Source organism: Corvus kubaryi, unplaced genomic scaffold (genome assembly GCF_017639235.1).
Source record: "Corvus kubaryi isolate FWS band 111438036 unplaced genomic scaffold, C.kubaryi_AGA036_p1.0 132, whole genome shotgun sequence".
NCBI classification, from domain to species: domain Eukaryota; kingdom Metazoa; phylum Chordata; class Aves; order Passeriformes; family Corvidae; genus Corvus; species Corvus kubaryi.
In genome coordinates this window covers 7,239,215-7,263,915 of record NW_024580666.1, presented here as the reverse complement: position 1 = coordinate 7,263,915, position 24,701 = coordinate 7,239,215, and the positions used below count along the sequence as shown (strand labels likewise).

Here is a 24,701-nt window from a genome sequence, read left to right as displayed (position 1 = left end):
GTTTTTGCATGTTTTGACTTTTCATGGAGAGGGAGGGAAGAGGAGCCTTTAGGGTTCCAGGTGACAATTATGTAATAAAAGCCAGTAGGCAGGAGAACAAACTCAGAAACTCAGGTTGTGTGTCTTGAATTTTAACCAAGAATGCTGGTCCTAATATTTTACTTGCCCACCTAAGAAAAAACTGTTATCTGATTTCTCAGTATGGATTGCATTGGATATGGGGCATACATAAACTTGGAATCCTTTTGATTACTCTGTCCAGCTTTGTGCATCCTGTGCTTTCCTGCAGGGAAGGTGTTCAGAGTAACTGTAGTTTTTTCTGTGTTTGCTTGTTTGGATTATTTTTGCTGGTACAAACATGTTTTTTTAATCCTAGCTCTCTGTTGTGTTATGTAGCATAAGAAAATAGAGGAAATAGAAAATGGTCATTATTAGTGGTATAACTGAGTAGCACTTAGATCACAATAAATGATAGTAGCTACTGCAGTCAGTTTATGATGATTCAGCATTAGTCAGTCTCAGAATAATAGGGATTTTTGCTAAGCAGAGGAACTGGAGTGTTTAATAGGAAAAAAATTAATTAAATTACATTTGTTTATTCCTGTGTCTTAGTGTGGTATCAGCACATCCAATTACTAATGAGTAGTTTAAAATTTTTAAAATACTATGATTGAGTTCATAGTGTTTTGGTTGTTTCTGTGACCTGGAACCTGCATTTCTGTGGAAGCTTCAAATTACACATCCCAAACTCTTGAAACGTAATCATTGAGTCTGGGTAAATTAGGGTAAGATGATTTTTCTTCCCTTTAATTGGATGAATTTGCTTTTAGTATGGCAGCTTTAATCTTGAAATTTCATTTTAGGTATTATTTCTCTTTCCATTTGGTTTTATTATCCTTTTCTATCTGGTTAGTCATCTACCTTTGCAGCATATTTGCAGCCTGTGATTGTATTGAATGATTAGAGTGAAGGGATTTTTAACAACTACTGCAAAAGTTTAGTCTCCTTTAAGTGGAATCCTTGAGCACTCGTGATCCCTCAGCCACTTGTTCTGAGATGGAAATGGATCAGTATCTGTGTCCTAAAAAATTTCAGGAGATGGGGCTTGGAAATAGGAATGTCTTCTTTGTTTAAATACATAAGAATTTTGATAGGATGAACTGAAAAAGAGAGAGAGGTAGGGAATCCTTTAACAGCTTCCCAAGTGGTGGAAGGAGTTGCTTTGTGACAATTTTTTTTATGTTATGGTTTACATTTTTACTGTTTTAGGTGTTGCTCATGAGCACCACAGATGTTGCCTTAGTCTATGAGAATGGAGGGGAACCTGACGAATATTACAATAAATGACCCCTGTTGTGTCTGTAGAACAAGGCAAGTGGGAGTCTGGCTATGGTTTGATTATTGAAGAGCCAGCCTCCAGACCAGATTTGAGAAGCATCTCTAGCATATGACTTAATAATCCAGCATGACATTGCATCAAGAGTAGATGTTGAGCAGAAAGCCAAAACCATCACCCTAAAACACAGGGTCTTCTTGTGTCTGGTAGCACTGGTGTGTGTACATACATAGAAGGATGATGATTCCCTTTTGCTATTTGCTTTAAAAAACAGTTGCTGGTGCAGTTTGGAGCATAGCTTTTGTCTCTTTTTCTTTTTTCATGTTAAAATCCCTTGTGGGTTTTCTAATCTTTCTTGCCATGAACCTGCTTCCATTCCTCATTAAGAAGGCTCAGAAGTGTACAGCACTCACCAATAAATCTGTTTGAATAGTGAGGCAGTTCCTGAACACAGGTCCCTCGTTTTCATAAGCTTATGAGGAATTGTTGTTGCTTTTTCTCTTCAGACCTAAGCAGATCTCGACAGAATACTCTCATTCATGAGTATGGTCAGTCTTGGCTATCAAGACTGTATCTGCATATCTGTGTAGATAATTTGAAGCTGTCCTTTTGCCAGGCTTCTTTGTGTTCTGAAGTACGTCTTTGCTTTTCTCTTGGGAGAATACCTGATGTCCTTTGAAAAAGTTTTTTGGCAACAGTCAAGCTTAAAATACTCATAGAACAGCAGTAAGTGAGGATATACTGGATCTCAAAGAGGGATTAAGCACATGTGTGTACTCATGTACAGCTTATAAATAACACTTTCACAGGAACTTCATTGAACTGTATCTTAAAACTGGGACTTGGATGCGTGAAGTACCCCCACTAAAACAGAAGAATGCTGTAATGTATATGAAAAACCTCTCTAAGACAGTTTTGTGGGATGTTGAGACTACCTTGCCTTATTTTCATTTAGGTATGATCAGATTATAACCAACAAGTTAATTGAGAATTTGATTGTCCACAGCTGCAGTTGTTTTTCTCCCCACTCACTTCCCTTCTGTCTCTGCAGCCTAGCCCAATGTGGTTTCTTTTTTGGGTATGTGAGTACTGGCAGTAAGGAAATGCTAAACTCATGCTGAAGACATGCAGGTGAAACTATGCTGGCTTTGTTCTGACAGGGACATTTCTCATCATTTTAGTATAAATTAGGTTATTTCTCCTGATCTCTAACTTTATGCTGTTTTTGTCTCAGTGCTTCTGATCCTACTGTATGTCAAAGAATAAAATGTAGCAAAAATGAAAAACCTCAAAACAGGGGTTTTTTTGCACGTAAATTTGCAGGTCTGTGCATACCAAATAAATCACTTACAAATAACAATGTAGCTTGAGAAAGTTTACCTTTTAAGTGTAGGTTAAAATGATTTAAGCCGAACTAACGAAGGACAGAACCTTCCCAAAGCACTGAGAAAAGTCGTAATTACTTCAACAATACTTGAATGTACTTCTGCATGGTTAGCCTTTCTTCTTAGGAGTACAGAGATGTTGATTTTGAAATTGGGAGTTTATTCTGAATGTTCTCTGAGCTTGTTTGGGGAAAACACTGCCAAGCTCAGTTACTATTGCCAGTATTAATTTAAACACAGAATGTCACTGGTGCTCTCAGGCACGTGGTGTGACACTTTGAGATGTCTTGTGCAGGGCTAAGAGTTGGACTCAGTGGTGCTTATGGGTGCCTTCCAATTCAGCATATTCTGTGATTCTGTGAAATTTTGATTTACAAGTTCTGAAAAAATGGTTGAAGAAAAAAAAAAGTATCTCTGGTTTTGTTTCAGTTTTTTAACATATGCTTATTAGCTAAATTCACTCCTTGTGCAGATGAAGTAATTTAAATTCTAAAGTAGAAATTTATTAAAGGGCTAATGATGTTCAAAGGAGTTTAAGTAAGCAAAGCAAAGATATTTGTAGTTCTTCTCAGAGTATATTGTCATAAGACAATATATAAGACATATATTGTGTCTGTGTGTACAGTCTTCCAAATACCTGTCACCTGCATCTGGCCATAAAGGTAGGATGTTTGTAATCTATTCCCATTTTGTCCTGCTGCTAATTGCAGTTGTGTGCCTACAAGATATCCTAACAATCAGTTTTCCCTAACATTGGACAAGATCATGAAAATTCGAATTTTGCTAATTATCCTCCAATTATGCACATAGTACTGGAAGTGCTTGGACTGCATGCTACATTGCAGCCTTTGATCTCTGCCCTTTCTTTGGTGTGTAAACTATTTAATGGATAAATAGATGCATTGCTGTTTAGGTGGCAGTCATAGACCAAACTCAGCTATGATGAATAAATAATTTTCAGAGTTCACAGCTGTGGGGTTACTGATTTGAAGCATCACTTGCCAAAACAGCTTGCAAAAGTCTCTTTGGCCCTGGAGGAACTGTGTACAAGATCTGACTGAATGGGCAAGAAGATGCAATTCTGTTAGTTGTTGTGATGAAGACAATTCTTCTGGCACTGAGGATGTGTAAAGGTAGAAATTTTTAGTGTAGCCTAGTGAGTGTCTCATTAGAGGCAGGTACTGCACAAACCCAAGCCAGTGGCAGGAGAGCAGTGGCAAGAAGCCATTAATCCTTGTCCAAAATTGTGCCTTCATTAACTATAAATAATGTACAGCAACAGAATATTTGCTGTTCAAATCACTATATTGTCGTCATTAATGGTGGTGGACTAATGTGTGTCACATGGGTGCTTGAAGGAGTCTGATTCCCTGTAAGAATGCATTTTATGCAAACGCGTTGTCATTATCCCTAGAAGAAACCTGCTTAACCTCTTTTCCCTGTCACAGGAGATACCTCCTTGCCTCTGCAGCATGAAGCATGTCCACCTATTTTTGTTGTTTTATCTGTGTCTAGATCAGACAGATAATCCTTCAGAGCTATGTTAAAAATTCAGAAATGCTCCCCTGGTACTCACCTGGCAAGTTGCAGGGCAAGCTACCTCTTGGCTTTGTGTTACGGTGCTCTGCGTTGGGAGTTCACTGCATCCTCTGTTGTAGGCTTTCTGTAGCTTGGCTGGCAAGAAGGAAGATCAAACTTCTAGTCAGGGCACCAAGTGGGAGCTTACAGGGCTCAAGTCATTCTACAGTAGTTGCCCGTGTGCCAGATCATAGCCTGTGGCAAATACAAAGAAGGTTTAGCTGTGTCCTGTATTTTTGTTTTTGAGACAAGAAGAATTTTGGGAGATTGTTGGGATAATGGCAGAACTAGATCACGGCCTGTAATGTTTGGAGAGCATGAGTGGCTGTCATCTCCCAGAACACAGGATGGATGGATGGATGAATGAATGGATTGAGTTAAGAGTTTATTCTGTGATTACTGGCTGCCTACCCAGTTAAGTTTGCTGAAGTGAGTTTAGCTTACCCTGGTGCCCTTTGTTGTTTTGCTTTTTACCAGAATCTGCCTGTTGTGAGAGTAGATCCGTGTATTCCTTTAGAATCCAAAGAGGGAAATACCAGCTGGATGCAGGTGGGGGACCATCTTCTACATTTAGTGCACGGAATAAGTTGAATGGGTTTAATAGATAGGTCAGATCTACTTCAGGTTAGGATTTCTGTTTTCTTCTTCTCCTCTTGAGCAGGTTTATGGCCTCCTGCATAGCCACACGTCCAGCCCGCAGGAACTAGTGAAGACACTGTGGCATTCAGCTGCTATAATCCAGGATACTACTAACAAAGCTCTGTGAGAAGATGAGAACTTCTCAAAACTCCCAGCATAGTAGAGGGCCATTCCATAGTCCCCAGGAGTCAGATGGCATTTTGTGCTGTTTATTAGATGGGTTGTAGTGCTGTTTACTGTGGTTCCTTACCTGCTGAGACTCAGTGGGTTAGCTGATTTGTCTCTCACTTTCCAGGACTACATTTAATATGTAGGAGACGCATGTCCCCCCAGGCTGGTGTATGAAATTGCTTTATCTGTTCCTCTTCTCTTTTCAGAGGTGTCCAGCCCTTTAAAAGACCAAGTCAACTCTGCTTCTAGGTTAGTGTGTCACGCAGTCTGTTTCTCTGTTAGGATTTTGATGGCTGAACTTTAACTGCATATCAAAATCTCTGCTGAGAGATGTTGTACTTCTGTCAAGTTGAAAAGAGCAAGGGAGAGGAAATTTGTTAAAGGCAAACAGTTTCTTCAGTTTGTTTTTTAGAAGATTTTATACATCTGTATTCCGAAACAGTTTAGTTTTGCAGGTGGCCAATGTGAAATATTTAAATTAGTGATTTTCAGTTGGAGAAAACAGAAATGTCTGCTTAGCTTTGGGAATTCATGGAAACAGACTGCCTTTCTCTGATTGCATGGAATTGTGGAGTTCTTAAGCTCACTAGGAATGTAACCATCTGTTTTCTTACCTGTTGGTGACTACTGCTCACGTTCACTGTTTGTAGTGAGCATGATAAAGTTCAGGTATGCCTCTGCTCTTGTCTGCGGCACTGCTCTTTGTCAACAGTGCTTCTACCTAGGCTACATCCTAGGAGTGTTTCTGTCCTTCAGTTCTGGAAATAACTGGCATTTGACACTTGGTGCTTCAGCATTTTGTTTCAGGGCATTACCAGATCTACCAGCATCTTGGACACTGGCCTAATCCCATTCCATTATCCAGGGATAATCCTGCTAGCTCTCTGAACTGATGGTCAACCCATGTTATCCAAAAGGGTGAAAAGAGTTACACCATTGCAGGCTGGTTTTGAGGAGAAAGGTTGATTGCCAGACATTCCTAGCTGCATTGTTCATAGGGCTGTCTAGGTACCTGATGGATATGACTTTGTAACATAGGCTGCAGCAGAACCTCGGAGGACAAAATCCCAAATCTTGTCACTCACAAATTATTCCATAGAAAATTGTCTTGTGTATTCGAAGTAGTAACTGAATTGATTATGACTTATTTCGTATTTTCTTAATGTTTCTACTTTGCTTAATGTATGTCTCAGGTACACATGGGTTGGGTAGTACATGTTATTTTTACAGTATATACCCATAGCATTCAAATGAAGTTTGACTTTTAAATGTCTCCATTGGTATGAAAATCTTCAGCTTGACTGTTCATGCTTTTGTGAAGTAAGTTCGGAACTCTATTTAAAAACATTTCAATGATAGTAGTGTTATTTTGCTTTGTATGGAACAAGTTAGGGAATTCAGAGATGAGGATGGAAGGCTGATTCTGACATCCTAACATTCAGCTCCTGTTTGCCCACTTAGCAAGTGATTACTATTTCTGGTCTTGGTGGCTGGTTTCTCTTATCCTTGTAAACGAAAGCATACTTTCAATGTTACATTTAAAGCTAACAATTCTTTAAGATTATGCCAGGTATCAGAAGTAAGAATTCCCAAAGCAGGGCTATCTAAATTTACTGACCTAAGAGTGAATATATGTAAAATTGTATTTGGTGTAAGAAACTTGTATGATTGCACAACTTTTTGATTTAGCTGTATTTCTGGACACAAATAATGCTGATTTTTAATCTTTCTTGTAAACTAGGCAAATGGTGGCTCGAAGTTTGCTGGACACTTTGAAGGAAGTCAGTGATGATGAGAGAGATTGTATTGCTGTGTTGGAGAGAATCAGCAGATTAGCTGATGATTCAGGTAGGTAGCATTAAACATTTTACTGGGTTAATATGGGAAAGTCAGAGGTGCTGAACCTATGTTTAGCACAGGACCAGTGTGTTCTTTCTCCAGTATTCAAACTAGACTTCTGCAAATACAGTAAAATAGTGTAAAATTTAATTTTTCTAAATCATCCCCCAGAGATGACTTTCTTCTTTACTATTTTAATCAACAGAATTAACATCCCTCCAAAATGTGGGACTGCAGCTTTCCACCAGTACATTCTTTAGTAACTTTTGTTATGTACTTTTGCTACTCAAGACATGATCATTTTAGATTTGTAGATAAAGATTAGGTTCTTGCCTTGAAAATAAACTTGGAAACCATCTGTCCAAAACTCCTATAAATTTTGATAGAATTTAAATGCTGAAGTTGTTCCTTTAGACCTTTTTGAGCAACCAGGTGTGAAGGTAAGAGAAGCAGCAAGAATTGGTAAAGGTGCAAATACAGAATCAGAGAATGGTTTGGGTTGGAAGGGACCTGCCATGGACAGGGACACCTTCTGCAAAACCAGGTTGTTCAAAGCCCCATCCAGCCTGATCTTGAGCACTTCTGGGGATGAGGCATCTTCAACTTCTGGGTAACCTGTTCCAGTGCCTCACCATTTTCATAGTGAAGAATTTCTGCTTTGTATCTAATTTAAACCTACGTTCTTTCAGTTTGAAGCCATTAGCCCTTATCCTGTCACTACAGGCCCTGTGAAAAGTCCCTCTCAGCTCTCTTTCAGGCCTCTTTAGGTACTGGAAGGCTGCAGTAAGGTCTCCCCAGAGCCTTCTCTTCTCCAGGCTGAACAGCCTCAGCTCTATGAGCCTTCTCTCATAGGAGAGGTTCACTAGCTCTCTGATCAGTTTCATGGCCCTCCTCTGGACTTGCTGTGACAGGTCTACATCCTTCTTATCTTGGGGTCCCTAGAGCTCGGTGCAGCACTGCAGGTGAGGTCTCACCAGAGCAGAGCAGAGGGGCAGAATTCCCTCCCTTGTCCCGCTGGCCACGCTGCTTTGGATGCAGCCTAGGACATGGTTGGCTTTCTGGGCTCCAAGTGCACATTGCTGGGTCATGTTGAGCTTCTCATCAACCAACACCTCCAGGTCTTTCTCCTTGGGGCTGCTCTCAGTCCATTCTCCACTAACCCTGTATTGGTAGCAGGGGTTGTCCTGGCCCCAGTGCGGGACCTTGCTGAACTTCATGAGGTTCACGTGAGCCCACTTCTCACAGGGTCCACATGTAGGCCCTGTGGATGCCGTCCCTTCCCAACTGCACCACAGAGCTTGGTGTTGTGGCAGACTTGCTGGGGGTGCTCTCCATCCCACTGTCCACATCACCGACCAAGATGTTAAACAGTGCTAGTCCCAGTACTAGAGCTCCCTGAGGAGCTCCAGTTGTCACTGGTCTCCCCTGGATATCAAGCTGTTAACCACAGCTCTTTGAGTGCAACCATTCAGACAGTTGTTTATCGACGGAGTGGCCCATCTGTCAAATCCATGTCTCTCCCATTTAAAAACAAGGACATAACCAGAGTGTCAAATGTTTTGTGTAAGTCCAGGTAGATGATTTCAGTTGCTCTTTCCTTATCTACCAACACTTTAACCCCATTGTAGAAAGCCAGGAAATTTGCCAGGAATGGTTTGACCTTAGTATTGGGTTACCCATCACTTCCTTATTTTCCATGTGCTTTCTCACAGTTTCCAGGAGGATCTGCACCATGATCTTGCTAAGGCACCAAGGTGAGACTGGCCTGCAGTTCCCTGTGTTTTCCTTTTTTTCTCTTTTTAAAAATTAGGGGTTTGTTTTCCCTTTTCCATTTGGTGGGAACTTGACTGCACTGCCACAATTCTCAAATACGATGGATAGTGAGTGGCTTAGCCGCTTCTTCCACCAGTTCCCTTAGGACCTGTGGATGCACCACATCAGGTCCCATGGACTTGTGCACCTTCAGGTGTCTTAGATGATCTTGAACCTGATCTTCTTCTGTGAGCAGTTCTTCATTCTCCCAATCCCCACCTTGGCCTTGTGTGACTCAGGTGGAGAATTTGCCACTGAATACTGAGGCAAAAAACATAACATTGAGTACCTCAGCCTTCTCCATGATCAGGGTAACCAGGTCTCCCACTTTTTCTAGAGAGGGCTCATATTTTCCCTAGTCATCCTTTTATCACTGGTGTATCTACAGAATCTTTTCTTGTTGCCCTCGACATCCCTGAATGGATTTAATTCTTTGAGGGCTTTAGCAGTTTGGACAATTCTTCTGTACTCCTCCTAGGCTACCAGTCCTTGCTTCCACCCTCTGTAGGCTTCTTTTTTTTGCTTATGTTTGTCCAGGAGCTCCTTGTACATCCATGCAGGTCTCCTGGTGGTTTTGCTTGACTACTTCTTTGTTGGGATGCATTACTGCTGCACTTGGAGGAGGTGGTCCTTGAATATTAACTGTCTTGGGCACCTGTTCCCTCCACGGCTTTATCCCATGGTATTCCACTAAGCAGATCCCTGAATATGTTCAAAGTCTGCTCTCCTGAAGTCCAGTGTAGTGAGCTTGCTGTGCACCGTCCTCGCTATGAGTAGGAGGGCTCTGTAGATCCAGTATGTCTGTTGGTAATCAATATATTGGGACTGCTGGGTGTTTGTAATAAAAGGCAAAAGCAAGAGAATAATGAAAAACAAATGCGAAAGAAAAGGAGTGCTTAAAAAGCACTATGATGGGGGAGTGGATGAAGAGAAAAATGGTGTGGACAGAGCTGTGACAAAATTGTGCATTAAAGATGCTCTAGAAAGAATTAAGGGCTTGATTTCAACATAGCTGGTACACTTGACACACCAGAAGGAAGAAAGTCTAGCAGCAAAACATCAGAAAAGATGTGGTCATTGTTTTGTCATTGGTCGTGGAGTGCTATGGAGAGAAATTTGTATTAAATCTTGAATGAGAAGAAAATGTTTCTTCTCTTTAACATCTCTTAGTTTCTCTCCCTTCTTCTGGAACTGAAGAAAATAATGCTTTCCAAGGGTAAAAATATATTCTTCTGATTTCTGTTATTCTGTCATTACTGTCTTAATTTAAAATGCATGTTTTTAATTTTCTGAGGGAATGTCCTTGTTTAGCCAGAAAAAGTAACCTGTTGTAAGCATTACATAATTGTATTGAGTACCTCTCCAAGGATTCTATAAAAGGGAAAAAAAGTCACTATTCACTTACAATAAAATGTGTCTTTAATTGAGAACAGTGGCATGCTACTGTTTTTTGAGTGCTTTGCTAGCAAAACTCTGCTTCTGAAATCTGCATATACAGTTGCCTGTTTGTGTGGCCCTGTGAATAGTTTTGAGCATCAGAAACTTTCTGAAACTCCAGTTCAGTTTAGAAAATAGGACAGATGTGTCCAAGGGAAAATGGCCTCTTGCAGCAACTTGTAGCCTTAGGCTTTTCATTGGTGACCAACTAAGTGTGTCAAATTGAAGTTTATTTAGGCAGAAATGCAGTGGAAGCCAAGAGTTCAGCTCAAATCAATTTGTTGTCTTTAACAAGGGTGGGGTACATTTTTAGTCAGGGCTGATATTTTCTCAGCGTCAGTAAAAGCAGCAGTTCAGGCTTTTCCTGCATTGTAGAAGTTGTCTCAGATCTGCCAAACTGGTAGTGCTGGATTCTGGAGCTGCCCCACAAATAAAATTTCTGCAAACTTAACTGTGAGTCTTGTGCCTCGAGCAGTTGCAGTATTGGACTTGGCTGGTTTCGGTAAGACAGGTTATTAGGATATCCTTGTGTTTTAAACCATGTGAAAATTCATTAGGGACCTAGATCTGCTTTGTGTCTTCTTAATATATGAGCTTGACTATTATTCGTACTGCAGCACAGTGGGTTTTGTTTATTTTTTTGTTTTGGCGTTTTGTTTTTTTTTGTGGGGGTTTTGGTTTTTGTGTGTGTGTATGTTTAAGGTTGTTACTATTAGTTTTTGTCTCGCCTGATGCTTCTTTCCACTGACGATATTTTTTTCCAATTTTTCTGTAAAACATAAAAGGCCCTGAATTTGGAAGAAGAAAACATTGTAAAAGTGTCTGTGTGTTTTAACTTGCCTGGTTAGAGCAAGATATTTGTGTAGTTAGAGCCGTCCTGGAGTCAAACCTTCATGTTTAAATGCTTAAATAAATAAAAATAAAAGCAAACTTGGAAGTCAAACTAAACTACGACTAAGTGCAGGTCTTTTCACTTCTAATTGTTGATACTTGTCAGTCTTAGGCAGTTCTTCTAACATTTGGAGCTCTTTGTCTTCTCTTGTCAAATCAAGTCATAGAAAGCGAGGTACTTTTCCTTTTTTTTTTTTTTCAGTAGTTGGTATAATGAGGTTGGAATTGAAGAATGTACCCAGGCTATAGTATCTGTTCTCTTTCTGGGCTACTGATGCTGATTTCTAAAGTAGTGAACTAGAAATACCAGCTATACTGAAGTTATCACGGGAGTCCTCTGTCCTGTTACCTTGCAACTTCCTAAGTCTTACAGTTGGGCTGATGTTTTTCAAACATGGTTTTTGCTTGAAAAAGAATCAATCTCAGGGTTCTTTTAAAATTCTTTGCTTTTGTGGTTTGTTGGTTTGGGGTTTTTTTTAGCTTTTTTTCTGGTTTGTTTTGGTTGTTTTTAATACCTTTCCATAAGCTGGGGATATGCTGAGACAGCCATTTCTGTGTTTAAAAGCAGGAGAATTTCCAATCATTTTCATTCTTCATCTACTGTGACAAAACTTTGAGAACCTAAATGTCTTAAGAACCTAAATCTTGGTTGCACTGAATACTGTATTAATGTGGAATAAAAATTAATCTTTACTAGAAAAATACTGGGTCCAAATATATGATTGTAGGATGAAAGGCTCAAAAAAAAATCATGAGAGTATGGTTTGCTATGATTGATACATACCTTGAGATCCCAGCTGGCTAGCCAAGACTTGAATTTTTTGAGGCATCATGGCAAAAGCAAATATTAGCTGTAAAACTGGTTTTATAAAAACTTTTTGTCAAAAAAAAAAATCTGAAAGAAATAGCTTTTGGTGGAAACTCATTTGGACTCCGAGTAGAGTTGTAGTGAATTGTATTTTGTGAAAGAGAGTTTTGATTAGCATCGTGTCTGCACATAAAAATGATATAAAGTGTATCTTCTCCTGACAGGGTAGTTTGCACTCCTCCTAATGAATTAATTCCAGTTTACATGTGGGTAACGAATTAGTTCCAGCTTACATTTGCAGCCTTAAAATCACTGGTGTGTCTCTCCTGGGAAAAAATACCCACTTCAGGTGGTACTGAAAATGAGCTGCTCCCAGTGCTGGCAGAGCACAGGATTTGCCCTGCCCTGGTATCATGTGCTGCTGTTGTATGTACATGGCAGCACAGAACAGCTGTTCCATGGAGGGAACCCATGAGTGGCATTTGGGGAATAACCTGCTGCCCACAAGGCCCATTGCTAAAGAAAGTTATTCTCCAGATCTGACTTTGGAAGACTTCAGAGTTTGTCTTCATTGCTGTAGGTGGGTGTTGCTGTTAAATCTGTGATTCTGCTGTGGGATTTGGGGATTTTTGAGACCTAAACTCTAGACTTCCCTACTGTCTTTGGTACCAAGTTTCCTAGAGTAGTGGCAGCTACTGAGATACTTTGCACTGCTTTTGAATCTGCTGTTCAATCACTTCGTAATTTCTCTGTTTCTTTAGGGCTGTTGGGTATGACTTCCCACTTAGATGTTTTTACGGTGTCTTTGAATCTATGCAAGCCGGGAAGCAGTTTGGTGTAGAAGCCCAGAGCTTGGCAAATGTTAAGTTATCCCCCATAAACCCTTGCTAGATTAAAAATGCTTATCTTTGTGTTAAAACAGCGGGGTCTTCTTCATTCTCAAATGTAGACTAGACACAGGCTTGTGAGAGCTTAACAAGGGCCTTATGTCTGATTTTTTCACTTAAGTAAATTAGTATAATTCAAACATTTTTTATTTGGTACCAGCTTGTGAGTAGCTTAGATGATACAAGATTTCATCATTGTGTGCTGAAGTGCGATTAACTGGCTTTGAAAGTTAGCCCCAGCCTGAATTACTGCATTATTGGCATTTTGCTTAGTGTGCAAGAGGCTCCAGAAGCTTTAAATCTTATTTTCTGAAGTTTCTTTAAAAGTGAGAGTCTGTATCTTCATTTCTAAAATACATGTGTAATTTAGCTTACTATGAAATAGATACATACAGATATCTTTCTAATGAAATGATGGGGGGAAAACAAAATGGCATCCTGAAGGGCTGGTGCCTATTTGTCTGAATATAGCCAACTAGAATGTTTTTCTTCTGAATGAAAAGTAGTCTCTTTACTGCAAAGAATCAGTTGTGAATGCAGTTTCCAAAACAATCTGATTTTGGAAACAATTATTAGGCTAATCGGTCATTAAGTTTTGAAGCTCTATAATCAGGCTTAATGTGGATGGCCTCACAACCCTAATCACTTAATAGTGTGCTTAAGTGGTTTTATTAATGTAGGTTCAGTTACTGGTGTTGGTATACTGCAGCATTTCATGTAACAAAAATCTTCATATGTAAGTAATAGTAATGGGAAGGCAATATTTGCCTTTCCCAGCTGTCAGTATCTCCAGCTGTACTTTCTTCCCTTCCACATCTTCATGTTTCAGGATTTTCCATACCTCATTTCCCACCTCGTGCTGCGCTAAGATTTTTTTCCTGTTCTTGATGTAAACCTCCTTTGTCTCTCCATGCATCTGATGAGTGACTAACGCTGACTTTACCCTCCCTCATTAGTCTGTGTTTCACTCCTTGCTCTGCCAGTCAGTAATGAAATCCATTTCTGGTTAGTAGGAGAAAAGAACCTGACTACTGAAGCAGCCCATGAGTCAGACACATCAGCCTTTCTGCTGGACTCCTAAGCTAAAAGGGATGGGCTCTGATTACAGTGTATTTCCACTTGTCTAGCTTTTCTTTAAACTTCGAAAGAGGGAGGAAAGTCAGAGGGAAAGATGAAATGGGAAATGGTAGAAATCGAAAGGGAAAATACGGGTGTTTGTAGAAGGAAAATGAGGGAAATGTAAAGTTATATTTGGGGAAAGAAGAGGATAGATGAAGCTGTGTTAGAGTGGGGAAGGTTAGGTTGGATATTAAGAAAAGTTTCTTCACCCACAGGGTGGTTGGGCACTGGAACAGGCTCCCCAGGGAAGTGGTCACAGCACCAGCCTGACAGAGTTTAAGAAGTGTTTGGACAGTGCTCTCAGGCACATGGTGTGACTCTTGGGGATAGTGCTGTGCAGGCCAAGAGTTGGACTTTGGTGATCCTTGTGGGTCACTTCAAACTCAAGATACCCCATGATTTTATGAAATATTTTTTTTTATAGAGTAGAAGTGTTAATGCAAAGCCGTGCACTTACACCTTTCCCTGTTGCTCACAACTCTTAGTAAGAACAAAGGGCAATATTATTAATATTCAGATGTACTTAAAACATAGATAAAAATTGTCAGTTAAAGCAACTTTAACATCATCAGTGGTTGTTCCCCACATACAGGAACACGAAAACCTTGCAACCCCTCACAAATACAGGGGAAATTCACTGCTGCTTGTATTCCAGAATGGTCATATTGGGATAATGAAAATGTTGCAGACTTTTTTCTAAATACTGTGCATTGCTGCAGAATAAAGCATTGTGCAATAAATCTAGTTGTGGGGTGGTTCTGGAATAATGACTCAATTTACAAATAACTGCTCTGCAGCAATTAGCTGGTATTATACTGTGCAGTTCTACAATAATCCCCTTTTAATTTCTAGTATGCAGCTAACGGTGGTGTTTTACTTCTTCATAGCTGAAGTAGAATAGAGAGTGAACTGAAGACTCAGCAGGGATGAAATAAACATTACACATTTATATATCTAAGCTGAGTGTATGTGCTAGTGGTAGCTGGGTGAGCGTGCTGGCACTTTACATGAGAGATGGTGTCAGATTTTAGGGGAAATGTGTTTTTTCATCGATGAAGAAGAAACAGTTAAATTACTTCTATGGTTTTGGAGTCAGTTTAGGATGTTGATTTGAATGGTCATTTGTGAAATAGCTAAAACTGAGGGTTTGTTTATGCAGAAAAAAGTCTGCCCAGGTTCTGGAGATGTTGATTCAAACATATTGATAGTTTTGTGTGATCTGGAAATGAAGAGAGGTAGAACCCTGTCATTTTATTCTGGAAACTTCTTTTCAAAATTATTTCATGGGCAGAAGAAATGGAAGCTGTTTCCACTGTCTTCTGTCATTCTCTTAATTTTGCTTGATTCCTAAAACTCAATTCAGTGTAATTCTGTATCTAGATAATACACAAGATAGGACAGAATGAAATAAAATGCTAATGAGTAAGGAAATATAGTCTTTTAGATCAATATTTATTTTCAAAGTTTTTGTTTTAACAAATTGCAGGGTTTCTTTATAGTAGATTGCTACTTTAAGGAATAGACAGACTTGTACTTTCAGGAGATAATGCTGATCTTCTCAAACTTAAAAATACTTCCTCTGCCAAATAGAAAAATACTTTTCCGTGCAAAGGTTATGTAGAACCTAGCTGTACACAGAGATTTTTCCAGACTGCCTAAAATAGAAACTTGATGTGAAACAAAATTCTCCACCCAGATTTTGTTTATACTGTGTGAAAGCCTGGTCCTGACTATATTGTACAGTGCAAAAAATACAGAGTGCAGATGTATTCCCCAGCTGGATGAGCCTGTGCTTTAAGAAGCTACATGTAACTGCTGTGCACTCTTCACTGTGTTGATAACTCTGCTGGTTTTGGCTGAGGTAATTTTCTTCATAGTAACTAATATTGAGCCATGTTTTGGATTTGTGCTGGAAACAGTGTTTAAGCTGCCTTAAATTTATGAGCACGGAACATAACAACCCAGGGTAATGCTTATGGTCCTCACTGCAACATGACCCGTGGGCAGGCAGGTGTTCAGCCGTCCCCAGGAGAACAGGGCTCCATCATACCTGAGAGTGACTTGGGATGATAAATACCACCATTCCAAACTTCCCCCTGTTCCTCCTTCTTCCCTCAGCCCTATATGACAAGCGTGACACCATGGTCTGGGGTGTCCATGTGGTCATTTGGGATCAGCTGTCCTGACTGTGTCCCCTCCCAGCTTCTTGTGCCTCTCCTGCTGATTGCTGGTGGGGTGGGGTGAGAGGCAGAAGAGGCCCTGGCTCTGTTTAAGTGCTGCTCAGCAATAACTAAAACATCCCTGAGTTACCAACACCGTTTCCTGCAAAAATCAAAACCATGGCCCCGTACCAGCTACCATGAAGAAAATTAACGTTGTCCCAGCCAAAACCAACAGAATGACCAAGCTGCAAATTTGGTTATAAACAACAGGGAAGTGTAAACTGAAATGGCAAATGCTGCCATGTATTGAAGCCTCCTGGAATCCCTGTTTGGAGCTGCCAGCTGTTTAAGCTAAAGACAAAGCTGAGGAATAGATGAAGGGAATGAGAAAGCTCTCTGACTTCAGTGGATTTTTTTGGTGTTGTGGCTTTGGTCTTAAAGAAACATAATACAAAAAAAACCTCTACTGTAACTTCATCAGACTGCGAGATTAGGCTCTATTCAGCACACACTGGAACATATGCTTCAGCCTTTGGAAGAATTGAGCTCTTATCTAAATTGGTAAGCTTAAGGTTCAGGTTCTTGCATAGCAGCAGTAATTCCCCAGAACAGCACAAATGCCTTTTGATGGCGAATTACAGTGTTGTGTTACACAGCCAGTTCCCTACACAGCGCTCCTTGTTTGTTGCTTTGAATCGACCTTACAAAGATCCCAGAGCTGTGTACTTAAAAGTTAGGGAATGTAAGAACTAAGGTGACTTTACAGTTCTAATTCATTCCTGGGCATGAATTTTTCAAATCTTTAATTGCATCGTCTCATGTGCCCATGTTCCTCATAAAGCCAGAGCTGACTTAGTAGCTCAGGAAGAAAGGGGCTCACTTTACATCTGCAGATCTTTAGTATTGTCAGGCGGCTGACATAAGTGCTGCATAATAGATGAACCCTGTTCTGAAGGAAAAGGATCTCATTATTTTTACATACTGCACTCTTACTGGAGTGCTTCATAAAGAAATTTATTAATCCAGTTTCACAGCAAACCTCATCAATTTGGGGAAAGGGAGTCTTGCCATTGCTTTATCAGTGGGTGGGCAAACTGTAGAGATATCAAAGAGGTATCAAAACTGTCTGCCTGTTTTGAGTGCCTAGTGTCCAAAGTATGTATACAGCTCTTGATATGCTTAACACAGAGTTCTTGTTGGCTTTGATTGCAGAGGTATTTCTTCAGCATCAAGATGGAGTTCAGACTGTAATCAAATGAGTAGTGTGCAGTTACTCTGTGGAGCCTCACACTAGGCAAAGGAATAAATTGGCTTTCTCAGCATTTTGCTTCTTTCCCTCAGTCCCAGCACCTTCTTTTACCATCACTTGCTTGCTTCCATCATCAGACAGTTCTGCTACTTGAGAGAATTGTGTGATTGCACTGGGAGATCAATATTAAGTGCCAGTTCTTGCTGTTTAATGATGCTGCTGTGGTGAGGCAAAAGCTGCATCAGCTAGATCAGTTCTTTGATACGGTTTATTGTTTGGCTGCATGAACAGTAGCATTGGCATAAATGGAAGCTGTAGGTTTTGTGTCTGGGAGGGTGGGAACTGCCTGAAGCAAATTTAGAAGCCATTTAAGAAGCACTGCTGCCAAACATGCAGCCTCAGTCAGACTGGTTTTGCTTACGCTCCATCCCCTTAACCCTCTGTCCCACTTCCCCCACCCAGGTCATCTTCTTTCTGCCACAGGAAACTTTTAGGAGTCCTAAGAGGGGAGAGCAAGATCCCAGGGATAAGTGTTGTTACATAAGTCTCTTGTACCCCTAGATCATGTCCTGGGCATGTCTTGAAATAACAGCCTTATGAGAAAGGTGGGCATGAGCTTCTCCAGCCCTGGCTTTGGGCACTGGTTCCCATTGCTTGTATATCGAGTTTTCACCTCTCCTTGCCCAGCCTGATGGTTCCTCATTCTGCTTTGTTTGCCACCTGCAGCCTTTTCAAACAAGTTGCTCTTGGGAGAGGGGCTGTGTACAGCCTGTTTGCAAAGATAATGTCTTTCTCTATGTCAGAATGTACTCAGCAAGGAAGGACTTCCATCTGTAGTTGCTCTGCTTTCAGTGGATACTGGGCGGTTGCAGATGGAGGGTGTTTGCAAGGCCTCTTTAGCTCAGCCGCCTTTGGCAGGTTGTCACAGAGGTGGAAAAAAACATGCTGACATGTGAAAGTTGGCATGTAAAAGGACTTCTTTTTCAGGCACATTTCCAGTCCCTCTTCCAGAATTGAAGAAGCCAGGCCTTGTCAGATAAGAGGACCAGAACTGAATTAAATGTAGGAAGAAAATAGATATTTTTGCCAACTTGGCTCTTGAAAGGACCGGATTTACTTAGGTTGACCCCCCCCATGCCACCCTGAGAAAACCTCATCCTAATGAACAGCTGCACCTTATCTTCCTTGTGTTCTAAGATCTGCGCTGGCAAATTTTTATAAGGAAGCAAAAGATGAGTTACTGCAGTAGGAGCATTTTCTTTGTTTGCACTAATATGATATGGAGTTCAGAATTAATAATCTCATTAACTATGAGTTTGTCCTAGTTACAGGTGTGTATTCTGGTCAGCTGTTAGGTTTAGTGCTACAAATGTAGTGTTTGATCGCTAGACTAGAGTTCAGCATTTTGTTAAGGTGTGAATTTTTGTTAACTCAGATCTGCTTGCATGTAGTTTGTGTAGTGTTCTTCAGGATCTGACTTCTTCAGTACGAACTTCAGGATGCCTGTGTTGCTTATGGGGTTCAACCTCCACATGTTTCAGAACATTTGAAGTTTAAATAAAAAGGTTTTTCTCCTGTGTGTTCTTGATAACATTTGGGAAGAGATACAGAGCAGACTGGAAGATATTTTTTACTTCATTATCATGAACAATGAACCTATACAATACTGATTGATCTGAGACTTCATTTTGTATTTTGCAACTTGGTCAGCAATTCATAAACTTCACAGAGGATCCCTGGGAGTGTTCAAAGCCAGGTTGGATGGGGCTTTGAGCAACCTGGTCTAGTGGAAGCCGTACCCCCCAGGGGTTGGAACTAGATGATCTATAAGGTCCCCTCCAACTCTGATTTTGGTTTGTTTTTCTATAGGAAAAGCAATTTAAGTCTATAGTGAAAGATTGGAGCCCATGGGCATTTAATTATTTTGTGTTCAGTTATTTTTTCTGTTCTCATTGTCCTCAGTGAAGAAAAGACTGGACACAGCAGGGGACTTGCTTTGTCTTTGTTATGTTTTATTCAGACCTGAGTTTACTCTTGTAGCCAGTGTTCAAGAAATCCAAGTGCTGCACACGTTTGCCCTGTTAAATACAAATGCATGTTGCATGCTTCTGTTTAACAAAAGGTCGTATTTTTAATGAATCATGTTAATTACAAGTATTCCAGGGAAGATGGTTCAGGTCATACCATTAAGTTTTACCTGAACAACATTTAGGTGAAAATTTAGTAAGGCATATGTATCTATCCTGTGACATATACATCTTATTATTTAAAGTATTGTAAATCAATTTAGTGTAATTTGAGAGTAATTGAAGGGTTTTGTTATGTCTTTTTATAGATAATCAGTTGACAGCTGGTAACTGCATATCTCAGCAAATCCTTAAAGGGCAGAAGTACTTAGTTCTGATTTTTTTTTTTTTTTTATTCCTGTGGAGAAGTTGGGCATGTAATAATGTTCTACTGAATCTCTTTTTCTAGTAGTTGCAATTTTGAGGATTGTAAAAAGTTTACTCTGGCAGTATCTGGGAGCATGCTTGTAAACATATATTGTGCCTTTTTTTGGTTTGGTTTTGACCCTTACAGAGCCAACAGTGCGGGCAGAACTGATGGAACAGGTCCCTCATATTGCTATGTTCTGTCAAGAAAACAGACCTTCAATCCCTTATGCTTTTTCCAAATACTTGCTACCTATTGTGGTGCGATACCTCGCTGACCAGAATAACCAGGTAAGTTTCTTGTAGGAGCAGTTTACTATCTGGTGAAATAGATGTTGTGATGCCACATTATTTAAATTTAGCATTGTACAAGTGTGTAATATTTCAGGATATAAGGTTTTTGAATGGACATGAAATACACGGTACTATGAATTTATTTAAAGAAAATATTAAAGATAAAATTTTAAAGAAAATGTAATGACAGTTTTTTACATCTAACGTGATCTGTCCTGATTTGGGGCCTTTTATCTGGTATTTTATTCATATGGACAAAATCAATCATTTAGACAAGCTTACATAATTTAAATTCTGGCAAAAAGGAACAATAGTAATGAAAAACTGGGTGCTAGGTATAATTCCGTTTTTTAACGCCATTATGTACCTTCATGACCAGTTATTTATATATCAATCCAATAAGGGTTTTGGATTGAAGTCATGTGGTTTGTTTCTCTGCAGGTATAAATTAGCTTGTCCACAGCTTTCTTGAGGCTTCTCCAGTCATTTCAGACTATATTAATGCTCATTGATACATTATTTTCAGTATTTTTGGCCTCTTGAGTTTGTCACTTTTTTCCTTGCCCTTCTCAAAATTTACATAGTTAATAATAGCTACCCAAACCTAGTTGTTTTGCTAATTCATGTGTAATACAACAACCCTGCTCTTGTTTGATGTTCTCTTGCTTCAAGATTCAGTGATTCTTTTGATTGTTTTGTCCTCTGTTGGATAGTTCATTGGGCTGCAGATCTCTGAAACAAACTCAAAGGTGTTTCCGAAATGGCTGCATTGCAGTGTATGTAGTCTCTTGCTGTATGGAATGTTTTCTCTTCTGATGAAATTACTCCTTTGAGAGGCAGGGGTTAGCCAGCTATGAAGTCAATAATGGGTATCTTACTTTTGTACAATTTAAAAAGAAAATGTGACTAAGCAAAATTGTGTCTCAGAATTTAAAAGCATTGGAAATAAATGCAATTATTCCTTGCCAGCCTATTTCTTGTTAATCTCAGAAAAAGAGGATTTGTTAAGTAAAATTCACATTCCTCAGAATCTTGTTACTCTCCATTAATTGTGCTGCTTTTTCCTCATGCTTTGCATGAGCTTTGCCATGACTGCTCTTTTTGACATTAAAATAAGCTGTGTTTGAACCCAAGAAACACCCTCATATTGTCAACTAAGGCAGCTGTCCACCTCCATACTTCCTAAAACACAGGACAGCAAACGTGAAGTGCTTGCAAAAGCGCTTGTGGAGCACTTGTCCTCTCACTGGGTGCAGTTAGCACTGCTGTGTGTTGGTATGCAGGTACAGCTTCCAAAACACAGGACACATGTATTTCAGTAAAAAACCTCTCTGTGAGTTCGTTGGTTCAGTTTTTGTCTTTTTATGGCAGGTAAGAAAAACAAGCCAGGCAGCGTTGTTAGTGCTGTTGGAGCAAGAGCTCATCGAGAGATACGATGTGGAGACCAAAGTGTGTCCTGTGCTGATAGATCTGACAGCTCCAGACAGCAATGATGATGTGAAGACAGAAGCTGTGGCTGTAAGTAACAGCAGTACCAAATCAAACAGCCTAAGGTTTGCCTGAATGCTTGATGCAGTGGTGGTGTGTTTCCAAATTGCACAGCCGTTACTAAAGAGAAAATGTTATATTCCTTCTCCATAGCAAATCTGTAACTTTACCCATGCTGTGTCAGTGCTGTGCACTCTGGTCAAGTTTAGATTCAGTACTCATATATGCTGTAAAAAAAACCAAACCCAGCTGGACAAGACAGTGCAGGGGGTTCATTTTATGGACTCCTAAAGCATCTGCTGTGTTGGCTTTTTAGTTTTTTGAAGGTTTGCCTGTTTGTTTTATGGAAGTTTAAATTGCCTGTGTGGAAAATATCCATCAGTGCAAAAGCTTTAATGCCTCAGCCATGTTGCTCTTTACTGTATGTCTTGTTCTCTTTATTGATTTTGTTTTGTTTTGTTGGACAAAGTAATAAGCATCTGAGTTGATTACCTCACGGTTGGTTGGTTGGTGGTTTTCTTGTTTTGCATTAGACACAACCTTCGTAATTAAAATTTATGTGTTGAATTAAAATAGTAAGCAGATTAGTTAGTTTATAATGGAGAAATGGCAGAAAATGTATGCCTTTTTGTTTCCTTTGGGTTTTTGCAATTTATATTGATGCTTTTTGCTGGGTGATTTTTTTTTTTTTTTTCTTTCTGCTTGAGAGAGAGAGACCTCATTTAATATTTCACTTTCCTACTTTGGCTGGACTGATAAACAATAACCAGGCCCCAGCACTGTTGTATTTGGCACCAAATTTCTAGTTCTTCTTGATGAAGCTTATGACCACATTAGGGAATAAAGTATAAGCAGATTATTTTTATCTGTCTTCGTGGTTTTGAAGGTATTGAAACTTAACAGAAATTTCTGTAGCTCATCAACCCCCTAGAGGTTAAAAAAGCCATCATTTGTTATTATAGGAGAATTAATGTAAGTAGTTCTACTGACATGATTGGGAAAGGTATACAAAAAATTATTTTAGCTTTTTAAAGATATTTTATTTTCTCAAGTTTCAGTACAAATCAGAATGAAAGAGCAGTTAAGAGGGAAGAGTTCTTTTTTTGGTGTGATACGTTTCTTTGGGAATTTTATGTTTGGGAGTTGCATATATGCAGTGTAGAGTGTTGTAATTAATTTTTAAACCATACAGGACTCAGAAGTCTCTTAAGCATATTAACTGTCAGTAATTTTCTGTTAATTGTACACATATACGTTCATTAAGTATTGCAATAGTGAAAGAATCTTGTACATTTTTTTAAGAAGTCTGGTAACATATAAAAGTAATTTCTGAGGGTTCAGTTATCTTTGTTAGCTGGGAATTTGATTCAGTTTTGTGGAAGACCAATGTCATCTTCTACACCTGTGTTGTGTCATGACAAGGAAATGTAGGGGAACCATTTTTCTGTAGAAGAGGCCAGACCTTTTCAATTCAAATGGGGTTTTGTTTTCAATAAAATTATGTTCATCAGAATGACAAGTAGATGTAAAAAGCCTCTGTTTAGCTGACACAGAATGGTGTGTCGTGCAAGCACCCCTGATTAGTGTCTGTCTTGTCGTTAGATTATGTGCAAAATGGCCTCCATGGTTGGAAAGGACATCACGGAAAGACTTGTGCTTCCCAGGTTTTGCGAGATGTGCTGTGACTGCAGGATGTTTCATGTTCGTAAGGTATGACCTATGAGCGTCTGGTCCCGATTATCTGTGAAAAACATGTCATGGGCTTGGAAATGTGCATGTGACTAAGAAACTTCGCTGGTAGATCTCATTTGTAACATGTATAAGTGAAAGCTATGGGGGTTTTTGTAGTTCACATTTCCACAGATTTTGATATTTGACACAGATCTTTTTCCAGAATCACTGCCCTTATTACTAGAAACAAAGAAAGAATCTGCTTGTCCTTATGCTGTAGATAGCTGCAGTGTGATTCGGCATATGTCCTTATGATTGTGTTGGTAGCCATGAAAACATGAACCAGCTGTAGCTGATACAGCATCAGCCACCTGAGCTCATATTTCTATGTGTAGATGGAATTAAAGGTGCTCATCTTCATTGAAGATGAAGTAAACCAGTACTCCATCATGGTATTTCGGTGTGCAGGCTGTGCTTTGGTCTCATCCTGCCATTGAATAGCTTATATGCCTTGATAACTGCTTGTGTTCTTTATTTTGGCAGCACTTTCAATGCATTTTATCCTCTTTTCATTTAAGTTCTGGGGTTCTTCTATGATTAAAAAAGACTGATTAATTTTGAAGAAAAAGTAAACTATTTATTTTTTTTAAATCATGGAAAGTGATGGAATGGGAAAGTAGCTTATGATGAGTTTGCACCAAAGCATGTTTCTGTGGTTTTAAAAGTTACTTTGTTTTTTTCCCCTTTGATTTGGCTGTATTAAAACTGTGGTCTTAGTCATTATTTGTTGCATTCTGTCTGCAAGGTATGTGCAGCCAATTTTGGAGATATCTGCAGCGTGGTTGGACAGCAAGCCACCGAAGAAATGCTGGTAAGCCATTTCTGAAAGGGTTTTTCTTTTTAATACAATTCAGGAGTGGAGCCAGACAAGGTACAGAAGAAGGGCAGCTCATGAGAGATTGCAGATACAGGGGGAGTGTGGGATGGGGGGAATAAAGTGCTGGGAATGTTGAGGCTTATGTATTGATTTAATCTCTTCAAGTCAGTTTTCCTGCCTTAAACAGCCTCCTGGAAAGGAGGGAAAGAGAAAAAAATGTAAAGGAAATAAATGAATCTCGGCAATAACAAATGAAATAAAGAGAAGAGGGACAAATTCAAAGTGGAAAAGCAGGGAACTGGGCTGAAGGGTGAAAAGAGGATCCTTAACTGTGCCCACATTTCCATGGTGGGTCTAGGGAGCTAGTGGGTGTTGCTAGATTTGGAGACGTGGCAGGGCTAGAGAGCAGAAATCAGCTTGGAGTCGCTGGGACCCCTCTTGAAGTTTTTTCCTCATGGGAGTGTGGACAGTGAGCTTGTTGAGGGCCAGCAGAGGCTGATGAATCAATGCCCTGAGTTAGTGAGGGACTTACATGGACAAAGTGTAAATGCAGGTATGACTTCAACCAGAGGCTCTGCGGCCTTTTGCAATTGTGGCATTGGGACAGATAAGCCTATTGTGGCTCT

At 39.7% G+C, this 24,701-nt stretch overlaps 1 protein-coding gene across 11 annotated transcripts in view; it reads left to right on the top strand.

The window, feature by feature from the left end:
- The window catches only part of PPP4R1 (protein phosphatase 4 regulatory subunit 1), a 65,469-nt gene that overhangs the window by 16,287 nt on the left and 24,481 nt on the right, over window positions 1-24,701 (top strand). For 10 of the 11 annotated variants that reach the window (XM_042031377.1, XM_042031415.1, XM_042031393.1 and 7 more), the window contains 5 exons: window positions 6,851-6,957; window positions 19,894-20,036; window positions 21,411-21,557; window positions 23,130-23,237; window positions 24,004-24,069. In XM_042031377.1, the coding sequence (XP_041887311.1) occupies window positions 6,851-6,957; window positions 19,894-20,036; window positions 21,411-21,557; window positions 23,130-23,237; window positions 24,004-24,069 (571 nt within the window). Of the gene's footprint in view, window positions 1-5,315; window positions 5,359-6,850; window positions 6,958-19,893; window positions 20,037-21,410; window positions 21,558-23,129; window positions 23,238-24,003; window positions 24,070-24,701 lie in introns of all 11 variants that reach the window. The other variant, XM_042031450.1, reaches the window with a different exon arrangement.